Raw genomic sequence first — 13,585 nt, 5'->3', positions numbered from 1 at the left:
TTGATTTTTGTTTTCAGTTCAAATAATTGTTGCACACTAAATATTTGATTTTATAAATATCGTTTCGCTTTCTGAAAATGTCGATTACAGGCAATACCTTTGCTTAAAATTCCGACAGTTGATGGCAAAATGTGTCGAAAATCTGCTTATGTAAATATCCATATTGACATGTGGAATGAATGAGTGAGTAAATAACAAATCATGAGGCGAACATAGTTGTAAAAAGGAGCAGAGGGTGACCGAAAAAAACTTGGCACGATCAGGTTTGTCAAATACTTTTTGAGAGCGGCCGAATCAGGAGTCAAAATAATCGGAGGGTTTGTATGAGATGTGTGAATGTGAAAGAGGCGAAGAATGTTTACAAATATAGAGTGGAATTGCGTTCTATTATCTATGCCTACCCCTGCGGAGAAGCGGCGTGATGGTTAGTTAGTTAGTTAAAGAGAAAAAAGCATTCTTCCTATCCTGTAGGATTGTACAAGAAATGTGTTTCCATCTAATATTGGTTCGAATTCTCTTCTTCTTCCTGACTCCATCCCAACTTATTGTCTTTGTAGACTGTTGGGGTCAGCTCGCCTCGTCCTCAGGTTGTAGGTCCTTCTATCATGTACAACGTCACCTAGGCCATGCCTTCGAATCATGTATCTTTCTGTATAATCCCTGATTTTTTTGGTCTTCCTCTAGATGTCTTTCGAAGAAAATCCATGGCCTGGTTTACAATATGTTATAAATAATAATAAAAAAATGCATTTTCCTAAATAGCATTTAGGAAAAAAATAAGAAATACCAACATTTTGACAGTATCGTTGTCTTATGTAATGCATAGAACCTTCCCCTAAAAAAATTTTGTCTGGACTGTGTATCACTTAAAATTTCAATCGTTTCTCCCTTAAATTTGTTTACTTAAACAATTAATACTCCGTTTTGAACCCTATTATCATTTAGTGGGCTTTAACCAACCCTATAATCAAATTTAATAATCCCCATTCGTCTTGTTCGTTTTTTTGTGTTGTAGACAAGGTTGTCTGTTAAGTTTTGTTAAGTCTTGTTTCGGTTTCACATCGTCATTTGGGTTATTATTACTTAAGTATGAATACTTAAATCAATACTTAAAATAACATGCGCATAAATAATATATATTGTAGATACAAACCAAGAGTAACATTTCTGATGAAAAATTTAAGTTTATTTTATAAGTTGTGAAATATTGTTAACATAATAATTTAAACAACCAAGTAATGATTAAAATGAAATCATTCGTGCTTTCCCTGGTTTCTTATTTAGTTATTTTTAATGTTAATCGCATCCAAACTCACGACTGCGTGGTAGCCAAAACTAATTAATCTAATCAAATTTTAAAAAAATACGAAATGGCTGATAACCGTGTTAATAAGTCATGATATCATTCTAGCAGTATTAACATTACAATTTTGACTTCTCAATATAGATGAAGAAGAATATGGAAGTCTGGATATTTACAGGGCTTACGACCTATCATAGACTGATTAAGTGATTTTTAATTAATGTTTTACTTAGTAAATACCACTATTTCTATGGATAGATTTTACCACAAAGTGACTGCCGAATCAATTAATGAAATTATTGAAGCCAGTACGGTTAAAAAAGGCAAAATGTATAGGAAGTTAATGACCAAATATAGAGTTGTGTGTTTAAATATTTACTTCAATCAATCGTGTTAAAGAAATAGTGGTATTTACTAAGTAAAACATAAATTAAAAATGGATAGATTTTACCACAAAGTGACTGCCGAATCAATTAATGAAATGATTAAGTGATCACTATGTGTAACATTCACCATCTACCCATGATTGACAACTACACTAGTCAAATTTTTGGTAGTCACAAATATATGATCAATTTCATCATCTATGTCCGCCTCCGTAGTGTAATGGTCAGCACGCTCGGCTACCGTTCTGGAGGTCCCGGGTTCGATTCCCAAGGGGGGTAAAATAAATATAAGTGATTTTTTCACTGTAATATTTATTCAATATTACTCTGGACTGGTACCTGAAGCGGAGGGCTGATCACCTTTCCTTCATGCGTAAACGATCAAGATAATACTGCGTTTATATGACGCAGTGCCCTATGCACCATTGGGTGCGGATAAGGGTTTTATTTATTATTCATCACGTGCCATGATTTTAAAAATTTCAAAGTTGAGATGTCAAATGTAAAATAACTCCTAAGAGGAGAAACCCATATTTGTGAACAAGTATTTTAAATACACTCAAAATGTTGTTGATAACTTTAATTCAAATTTTAATGCATATTAGACTAAATTAATTTTTAGTTAACTTGTGAAGTCGTTGAATCGTTGACTTAATATACATATAAATGATTTTTATTGTGACAAACCGTTTTTATTTCAACCTCCGACTTAAGTTTAAGTTTACCTTTGCTTTCTAAGTATCATCGGTGTAATCGTCCTTAATTGTTGTAACAAAATCCATTAGAATCCTTTAATCTTCTGACATGGGTCCAGCTAAGAGGATTGATCCTTTCTTAATGTTTGTAAACAGAGACCTTCTTCTTCCTTTTTTCAAACAATGGACAGGAAACATGCGTCCTTTTGTTTTCCTTTGAGAAGCTAGCCAAACGATATAGGTAAATAAATAGTAGGTTCTACCAGGAGGAGATTATTCAGGCCATTATCTGACCACGATAATGCCCTTTTTGGTTTTGGGTAAAATTCCTTTTTGAACAGATTAACAGAATTTCAAATTGCGTGTTTCCATTTACTTATTTATTTTAAGTAATCTCCATAAATTTTTAACACAAAACATATCCTGAAATTATACTTCAAAGGATTTTACGAAGTTTATTTAAACCATTTCCTCTTAAAACAGTCGACTGCGAAGTGTTATCAAATATTTAAAAATTCCCTTAAATTGTATTTAACCAGATAGATTTTCTTAATTATTTTAAATTAGAAAAAAACCACTCATCGCCTTCATTTACAACATTTATTAATGTATTTATAAATATTTATTTTAAATTTTGTAATGAAGTGAAAAGTGAGGCGAACGTAATTGGAAAAAGGAGCAGAGGAAGGCCGAGAAAAACATGGCGCGATCAGGTATGCCAAATACTTGAAAGTGGTCAGGTTAGGAGTCGTAATAATCGGCGGATATGTATGAGGAGATGCATGAACGTGGAAGAGGCGAAGAATGTTTGCAAAGACAGAGTGGTGTGGCGTTCTATTCTCTCTGTCTACCCCTGCGGGGAAGCGGCGTGATGGTTAGTTAGTTAGTTTTTTGTAATGAAGTATGCCAACCTTTAAAGTTCATATGGTACATATCTCGTACATTTTATAAAATACAAATGAAATAAAGTAATTTAAACAATCTTATCATATCGAAAATTGTGTTTTAATTGATATCTCAACATAGAAGAATATAGAAGTCTAGATATTTACACGGCTTCCGAACTGTCATATGCTGGTTAAAGTAATAACTTTATTTTATCACACCATTCTCTCCACGATTGACAACCACACTACTCAAAATTTAAAAGTGGTATATATGTATATATCCTATAATTGACACGTTCTTTCATATGTGAGTTCTCGGCAGTATGTATGTATACCATAATTGAGTTAAGTAAGCTTTTTATTTAGACGAGAACTCTTATTTATATGTATAGATTCTTCTGAAATTATTTTATACACATATACGGATACGCCTGAAAACATTTAATTTTTTGTTAAGCTTATAATTTATCTAGTTATTTTATTTTATACGCTGAGATGTCAATTTAAGTAACTCTGAGGTGGAGAAACCCAGATTTGTGACCCCTCATGTGTTTTACCATCGAGATAGTTAAACAAATGAAGAATGGTGAATAAGTATAAATATATATTTTTTAAAGACATATATATTTCAGTTTCATTCTATTCCTGTGAGCCTAAGCGGCTCATTATTAGAAATAAGTATCAAATTGTGGTAGAGTGAGTTCGAACTGAGAAACTATGACTTAAGAGTCCGCGACACTAGCCGACAATGATCTGCCTAGTACGTAAGCAGTGCTTGCTTACGTACTAGGCAGTTCATATTCACCATTTTTTGCGGGTAAGGGTTAAAAGAAGAAGAAGAATATTAAATAACCTAATATTCTCAACACTTTGGCGACCGGCGCCAGACTATTATGATAGCATTAGAACACTTCCAAGATGTTGTTTTATTTGACAAATTTATCGTCTCGTAGGCGGCAGTCGATACAGGCGACCGCCCACGCTACAAATAAATACTTTACGATAATCTCAGTCTGATTTTTCAGTAAACATCTTAGTAGTAGTAGAGTATCTCTGGAGTGTAAAATTTAAGATATTTCAGATATATCCGGAGTTATTTTATCGCCGACCTCATTATTTTATATCAAATGCAGATCCGTGCTCATTAAACCTTTAAGGACGCGTTTTAAATCGGTTCGGCAATCCTTTCAAATATACTCTACTCCTAGATTCAAGAAGGCAGGACTGATCCCTTTCCCATAATTATTATAATTGGATTGATTGATTATAATTTTCGGACACTGTTTGGTAATATCTCTCCGTTAGTAATTAAATTTTTACTTGCTAAATACCATTGGTATTTACCAAGTTAAACATAAATTAAAAATATTTTAATTTTGCTCTTTTAAATAGCAGCATTTTAATTAAATATCATCCCAAGAGCACTTAACATTTTTCTTATTTTAGTCATTTATTATACGAAATAAATTGTTATCTAAATACGAATAATAAATTATGTTATTGCAATAAAAAATAACGATTAAAAAATTATAATATATATTGACTCCACATGGCCAAGCAGTAGTTTTTTTTATAAAATAAAACTTAAACTTTGTTTTAAATCATTTTCATTTTTGGTACTTTTGCCAAGCGATTTCGACAAGACCTTGTCATCATCAGGAATGGATATGTACTAAACAGAAATATTCATAGTGACGTGAGTAGGCAGGATAATCGTACCAAAAATAAAAGTGTTTAAATACCAAGTTTTAGTTTTCTTTTGTTTATAAAATGTACCACAATGTATCAGCGAAAAATATTCAAGAACAAATAATTTACAATGTAAATTCCAATAACTAGCGCTTAATGTTTTCTTTACAGTATTTTGAGTGTGTCCAAATATTTGTCCACAGATCTGGATTATTTCCAATTAGGAGTTATTTTTATTGTCTTAAAGTATTCATTTACTTTATCTGATAATATATTTTGCTCACTTTTTTCAACAACGTCATATATCAAAAATTGACAGTTTTCAGTTGTGCATGTTTTCGGAATGCCCAGAAAATGTACTATATCCCAGCAAAAGCGGCATATTTTTTACTTAATATTTACCCTTACAGGGCAGAAAGTGTTTTTTTTTCATTTTGAAGAAAAAGTATTGTTTAATAATTTTTTTCATTTACTAAATATTTTTCAAATGGAGAAAAAACCTTCAGGTTTTACCTAAAAAGATCTCTTGCACAGTAAAAAGTTCAATAAGTGGCTTGATATTTATTTTTAATACATTCCATTATATTCTTAAACTTAAAAAACGATATCCTGAAAAATGAAGTTTTTTTTATATATGACGTTGTTGAAAGGAGTGAGCGAAATGTATATATATATATATATATATATACTGCGAACTGCATATCATATCCCATTCATGCATATAAACATGTAATAAATAATCAAGTTAATTATCGTTAAGTTAAGATGCACTATGCATGATTGGGCGTAGAAAAGGGATATGGCGATCCCCAAATATTATTTACATCGCAAGATTCAATGGGTTATTTCTAAAAATCTAAAATTAGATAAGCGAATGCACAAACGCGCCACAATGTCTGTCACATCCAATTTATCATTTTTAGTTATAAATACCTTTGTGTATCTACCAAGATAAGATAAAATAATAAAACAATACAGATAAAGCTCAAGGAAATAGATAATCACATATCGCTCACTCCTTTCAAGAACGTCAAAAATCAAAAAATTGATTTTTCAGGAGAACGTTTTTAAAGTTTAAAAATATTTTACAATGTATTAAAAATAAATATCATGCCATTAATTGACCTTTTACTGTGCAGAAGATCTTTTTAGGTAAAACCTGAATGTTTTTTCTCCATTTGAAAATTATTAAGTATATTTTAAAAAATAATTAAACAATACCTTTTCTTCAAAATGCAAAAACAATAATTTCTGCCCTGTAGCGGGTAAATATTAAGTTAAAAATATGCCGCTTTTGCTGGGATATAGTACATTTTCTGGGCATTCCGAAAACATGCACAACTGATTTTTTTTAAACCATAATACTTGTTCGCAAATGCAGTTCGGAATTAGTCAATTTTGCGGGCAAAAATCTCAAGTGTATGTTTTGCGTTTTTTTTTTTGTCGGCGTCCGGTCTTGAATGCGTTAGTCGCCAGGCTGCCCTGTAGTAGCTGCACAACCTCCATTCGCGCCCAGTACGCCGCGCCGTCCGCACGCGTCACGCCATCTCCGCTCCGGCACGTAGACGAGCCGGCTACTACGACCCACGTGTGTAATTAATATTTACACATACCGATCGAACATAACACATCGAAAGATAACTATCGAAAAGTAAACAAAATAGTGCATTGTTCGAATTATTAATAATAAGTGAAGTTTTTTTTTCAGACTTTAAGTGAATTTTGTGTTTGTTTGTGATGGTTTTATTTTTGTGATGATTTCTCAGGGTAATTTTTTTTTGTTTTACATTTATTTAAAAAAAATACTTAGTCATAAAAATGCTTCGCTTCTTTTATCATGCATTATATATTTTTCATTATATATTTGATATTTACATTCTTTCATTGCTTTCAGTCTTAATTACCGTTTTTTTTTAATTCGGTAATTAAGTAATATTTTTTAATGTATTTGATTTAGTAATATTAATTTTTGCAATAGATAATGACTGCACTTTTTATTCTTATTTTATTTATTGTTTTTTTCTAATTTTTTATTAAAGTATATTATTCTTTTTAATCATCTGATTGGGTAAACGAATATAGTTAGATATTAGGTTCCTTCCAAAATTAATTTAAAATTGTATCAAGCATAACTTTTAAGATAAAAAATTAATATTTGCTCTATATATCTTTTATTTATTAAATATGTATTTTAGTATCACGATTACTATTTTTTTTGACCTTACTGACAATCAAATTAGATTCGCTCTTTTTATCATTTATTCTAAATATGAATTTTAGTATCACGATTATTATTTTTTTTTACCCTACTGAGAATCAAATCTAAGGCCGTATGCATGGTAACACGCGCTTACCACTGCACTACGGTGTTAATGATTTAGAATACTGTATTTGAAAAAAAAAAATTCAATCCTTCTGATGTATTATAATTTCTTTTGAAATGCACATTTTATTTAGCAAAAATTATAATATTATCAAAATATATAATACATCCTGTGTTTAAAATTTATATTTTTATATATATATATATATATATATATATATATATATATATATATATATATATATATATATATATATATATATATATATATATATATATATATATATATATATATATATATATATATATATATATATATATATATATATATATATATATATATATATATATATATATATTCATACATACTTATATATGTGAGAATATTATCGTTGTATGTGTTTTTAAAACCCAACACATATGCGGTTTATTACAGCATTACCTGTGTATAGAACCGTATTTCGGGCGTTCTGTTCCGAATTCGAAAATTCAAAAAATAGGAATGCAACATTTAAAGATGGCAGATCGTTCCTGATTGGTCGTTTTGAAGGAATTTTCATTCTATGCCGAGATAATTTGACATTTCGTGACAGATGCACGCGCGACCTCTCTTATAGATGTGTGATGTGTAAAGTGTTTTCATGTTGGTTTAACCGCTAACCGACAGTAATGGTGTATGATTTATTCGAATTTAATCTCGCAGCTAATATTTGACCGTCGTTAATTATACAAATCGCGTTTTACAAAAAATACACTATCTCATTTTGATTTAGCGCTAATTTAAATAGTGTAGTGTATTAATTTGTTAATATTTACTGTTGCCCAATTTTTTAAGTGGTTCAATGAAATATTTATGTATATTTTAGTACATATAAATTATTTGACCTAATCTTATTGATAGATAATCGTTTAAGAATAGAAATTTATAACATGTATTGAAATTTATCTCAATTTTTTTATCTTTTTCATCCAAACCCTTTTCGCACCCCAATGGTGCATAGCGCACTGCATCATACAAACGCAGTGTTATCTTGATCTTTAACACGTGAAAGAAAGGTGATCAGCCCTCTGCTTCAGGTACCAGTCCATGGTAATATTGAATAAATATTAGAGAAAAATAAAAATGTTTACATTTTTTTAGTTTTATTTCATAAAGTTAATACATATCTTGATTACCACAACTTTTGGCTTGAATTTTTTTTAACAAATAAGTGATAGTTACCAGGGACCTATAAATACTCAATGGGTAATATTTGGAAAGATTGATAATGACATAGAAAGGAGAGTGAATGCTGGGAACAGAGTGAATGGTGCACTAAAATCAGTTTTGGCAAATAAAAATCTATCAGCGGAAGCTAAACTGGCAGTACACAATGGAGTTCTGGTTCCAACCCTTATGTATGGAAGCGAAGCATGGAGTTGGCAAAAGAAGGATGAAAGCAGACTGAATGCAGTCGAAATGCGATCCCTCAGACGAATGTGTGGCAAAACGATGTTTGATAGATGTTCGAATGATGAAATAAGGAAAAAATGTAAGGCTGAGATAAGCATTATCGATAAAATTAAGAAAGGTTTGTTGAGATGGTTTGGACATGTGGAGCGTATGAGTGAAGAAAGAACGGTTAAACAAATTTATGGAGCGAATGTAGTTGGAAAAAGAAGCAGAGGACGACCGAGGAAAACTTGGCACAATCAGGTATGTCAAATACTTGAAAGCGGCCGGGTCAGGAGTCGTAATAATTGTCGGGTATGTATGAGGAGATGCATGAATGTAGAAGAGGCAAAGAATGTTTGCAAAGACAGAGTGGTGTGGCGTTCGATTCTCTCTGCCTACCCCTGCGGGGAAGCGGCGTGATGGTTAGTTAGTTAGTTAGTTAGTAATATTTTGTATGTATCATAATACGTACTTCATTGTGCATTGCCTGGCTATACGACTCCTTTGCCAACATTGTACGAGCGGAAAGCGTTGTGTGCCTTAAATTAAATATTTCATTACGTATTCATTGTAAAGTGCTGGATACACACACATTTTGCATAATTTCTTCATAAAAATACGAAATTAGCATAAGATTCATACTTATCGAGTTTTCAGTATTATAATAAATCGGTATTATGTTTCCTTTCTGGTGGTCCATTGCGTAAAGATGAAATGTTGCTTTTACCATTTTCAAAACATTGATTTATTTTATTTCATTTTCGATTTTTTTAAATTATACTAGGAAAGTTGTTGAATTTAACGCCAAATTATATTTAACTTCATTATTTACTACCCTGATTTGAAAATTTTAACTTTAAAGCACTCGTACACATTATACTAGCTTATCATTGGACACAAGCTTGTAATAGTGCGAAAATGCAACTCCGAGTACCCTAGCCGTTGTGTTGATATGTTATTTTTTCTACATATTTTTCTTCCTGCATTTCCATTAATTTATTATTTTATTTGTCTATTTAATATAGTTACAATGTTTATACAATTTAATTCAATTTCTTTACATTCTACTTATTACAATCTTATTTTTAATAGTTTTGTTTATATATACGACTAGTATCGAAAACTTACAGTTGTTTTCATGTCCTGTTAAAAATTAAAACTAACGAGCAACAAAATATATTTAGGGGTATATATAGGTTAATAATAATAATTTAGTATGTAATTTTATAATTATAATTTTAGTTGTGCTGAGCCTCTCCAAAAAAGAGACTGAGCTCTTGTGCTTGGAGAGGTATTTTTTTTATATAGTAACATGTTGTGCATTGGAAAAAATATTTGCCATGTAAATGTAACGTTTTTCACATTGAGCTTCTTCATTTACGTCATTTGTAACCATCGAAAAATACATCTTTCCTAAAACTAAGGTATAATGGTAAAAAATATAAAGGACCCATCACACACCCGATGCTCTATACACCACCTCGATACATATATGGGTTAAAGGTACCATAAATTCATTTTATACTTAACAAATGTTATATCAATATCTCAACACAGTGTGTCAGAATGACACGTGTATAAAGTATTCACTTAACCAGCCTATGATAGCTCATAATACACCGTAATTACCCAGACTTCCATGTTCTTCTTCATCTATGTTGAGATGTCAAAAGTTCTCAACACAGTGCACATCCGCCCCCGTAGTGTAGTGGAAAGCGTCTTTTGGTAACATAAGGGAGGTCCCCGGTTCGATTCCCATGGTAGTTTAAATAAATCTGCACTTTTTTATATTATATTTATTATCACCCTGGACTGGTACAAGAAGTGCACGACTGATGACCTAGCCTTCATATTATAAACGATCGAAATAACTCTGCATCGATACGAAGCAGTGCCCCATGCACCATTGGGTGCGAATAAGGGTTAGTAGTAATATATAATAGGCTAGATGAAAAAATGTGTTGAAAAAATTATTTGAACGTACTTAAATCATTGTTATTTAAATATAATTATTAACTTTATACAATAAAACAACTTTGCTAAAACCACTTTTTATTGGTACACTTTATCCAACCGGTTTCGACAATATTAAATGTATTTCAATGTTTTAGAATTTAGTACATAAACCCTGATGATGCCAAGGTTCTTGTCGATACCGGTTGGATAAAGTGTACCAATAAAAAATGGTTAAAACAAAGTTGTTTTATTTTATAAAGTTTATAAAATGTGCCACAAAGTATCTGCGAAAAACATTCAAGAAATACATTCAAGAAATACATATTATTATTTGTTAATACCGTGTTTTTGACCTTTTTACCCCGGTTTTTTTTGTTTATAATAATTTATCCCACTTCGCAATAGGCCAGGAGCATGATCGTATGTGTATTTTTTCGTATTCACATAATTTTTTTATATCGTGGGCTCGTTGTAAGTTTATTAATTATCGCAAATTTATCATTCAAACGTTAAGAAATAATCTGAATGATAAACTCGAATTCGTGACAATAGTTTCGTTACGAATATAATCGTGGAGTCTCCTTGGTGAACAGATTGTCAAATGAATCAACTTCCAATATTCAGGTGTGACCCAAATACGGACTTGAGAGAAAGCAATCCGACGAATTGTACCCACAGAACTTGGGTCGTGGATACAGCGTAGCACAAAGGAACTTCGTATGAATATTAGAGTTGAAATGTCAGAAATCAATTTTTTTAGCTGCACCCAGCCACGCGTTGTTTTGGCTTATTCTAGTTAAATGGAAAAGAAAGAAAAGAGCACATAAAAAACCCGTGAAAAAAAAAACAAAATTTAAAAGCAATTAGTAAATACGTTTAGGAGATTTATGATTTTGGACAAACGAACATTTTTTTTAATATTTAGAGCATTGTTACTCTCCACCCAAATACCCACCCTTCTTCTGAACCTAATTCTAGAATTGCGGTCACAGTTTCTTAAATGATAATACTAAACGCATTTAGACTAGGAAAATTTCATAAATAGATAATTAGGTAGGTATTTTAATGCAATTTTGTATTAAAACTTCAAAGCTACGGCGAATAATGTAAAAGAAAATCTAAGATTTTTAACGAATGAACATAACCATTTTTATTTCAATATTTTTTTTTAGTAATGAAGGTTATCAAAATAATAGTTGTCAAAAGTCCAATTTATTGACGGGCATAACTACCCTTCGAGGGTTAAATTATTATGTGTGTACAATAGTTGTGACATGTTACATTTTGAAGTATTTTTATTCTTAAAAACAAATTTTCCTACCCTATCTTGAGATATCTATCAAAAAGTGTAAACGTGATTACACATTTATAAAATGTATGTATGTGCACTCTCCAAGCACAAGAGCACAGTCTCTTTTATGGAGAGCCACTGCGAATCGAAATATAAAAGTTCTCCATATGTATAAATGATTCAAATGTATAATGTTATAAATAAAAATGTTAATATTTTAAATGAATAATTTTTTTTTTAAATATGTGTAATTGTATTACCATTAAAATAAATTTATGCAGTTTGATATAAATTGTTTACGACATTAATTTTGTATGCAAATTTTGTTACTTTGATTTTTTAGAGTTATCAATAACTTGTGTTGTCTTTTTTAGAGTCCGATTCTCGAAAATGTTTAATAAACACACGTGGGCTTTTTTCTATTGTATTCCCTGAATCATATTTGAATTTTAATTCAGTTTATGAATACATTATTTGACTCTTCCATGCTCAACCTTTCACTAATATCACCCTCGAAGAAGTTATGCATTAAGCGCCCAACCGACGAATTGGCTTATAATTTATGTATTTTATATTCATCAATTCATTCGGCAGTCTCTTTGTGGTAATATTTATCCATTTCAAATTTGAATTTCACTTGGGAAATACATTTTTTTCCCCAAAATCTATTGTGACGCGTGTTTCGATGCATTTCGTATAATTTTTAAACACCGTATGTGAAGCTAAGTCTAAATTTTATTTTTGAACTAAAATTACGGATTTCACAATATTCACAAAAATCTACCTTATTTCACAGGTACTATCATATAATAGGGGTGAATAGTAGGCAATATTTGGAATTCATGTATGTGTCATTTTAATCTCAATGATTTTTTTGTAAAAAAATATATTACAAAAAAAAATAAGAATCTATACCGTGACCAAAACTATAAGACATCATCTGTTTCTATTCACATAAAGAATTGGTTTTTAATTTTCCTCATCGACGTATACATACCTATTAAAAGTATCACTTATTAAGATCCAAATTGGGTCAAATTTGGACTATGAAAATTATAAGTGATTTTTCATAACGATATTAAGTGGAACTATCCACAAATTATGTTAAAAAATACTTTTTACACTTCCATCTGTGTATTGAAGCAATTTGACAAACGCTGTGGCTTAGTTAGGTAGACATACGACTGCAAAACTGGAGTTCCTGAGTCGATTGCACCATTTGAAAAATGAATTCAAGAAATAATTATTTCCAATTAGTGTTCATATTTGTCGTGTATTTTTAAACATTTTATTTGTAAACCTGGTCTTAGGACATACATATATGTATCGTGTAAATGTAACACCCAAATTCAACATAATATTTTCGAATATATTTTTGAATTCTAGGTGTGGCTAGATATTTTGAATATAAAAAAAAATTGTTATATTTTTATCGTGTTTTTGTAGCTTACTGTTTTTGTATGCCCGTTTTTTAAACTCGAATTTTTGGGTTGGACTCTTTCAGCGGAACTGCATCCAATTATTCCCCGACGGCGTAGGCGTCGTTCTCTCTCGTGATCCGTGTCCCTTTGTTCCCATAATGTGTGGCGAATCCTTATCTCGGGACCCACAATTTCTGAG

The 13,585-nt window shown here is 30.9% G+C and overlaps 1 protein-coding gene across 4 annotated transcripts in view; it reads left to right on the top strand.

The window, feature by feature from the left end:
- Positions 1-13,585, top strand: part of ckn (CRK like proto-oncogene, adaptor protein) — a 364,013-nt gene that overhangs the window by 215,382 nt on the left and 135,046 nt on the right. For 3 of the 4 annotated variants that reach the window (XM_088267585.1, XM_088267583.1, XM_088267582.1), the window contains exon 1: positions 6,482-6,727. The exons of the other annotated variant lie outside the window; for it this stretch is intronic. In XM_088267585.1, coding sequence (XP_088123711.1) covers positions 6,715-6,727 — 13 coding nt within the window. In that variant the 5' untranslated portion in view covers positions 6,482-6,714. Of the gene's footprint in view, positions 1-6,481; positions 6,728-13,585 lie in introns of those variants that run through there. 4 annotated transcript variants of the gene reach the window in all.

Source organism: Brachycentrus maculatus, unplaced genomic scaffold, assembly GCF_059751285.1.
Source record: "Brachycentrus maculatus isolate JH-2025_06_01 unplaced genomic scaffold, ASM5975128v1 h1tg000299l, whole genome shotgun sequence".
Lineage (NCBI taxonomy): Eukaryota > Metazoa > Arthropoda > Insecta > Trichoptera > Brachycentridae > Brachycentrus > Brachycentrus maculatus.
The sequence above is the reverse complement of the archived record's forward strand: the minus strand, read 5'-3'. Positions and strand labels throughout refer to the sequence as shown.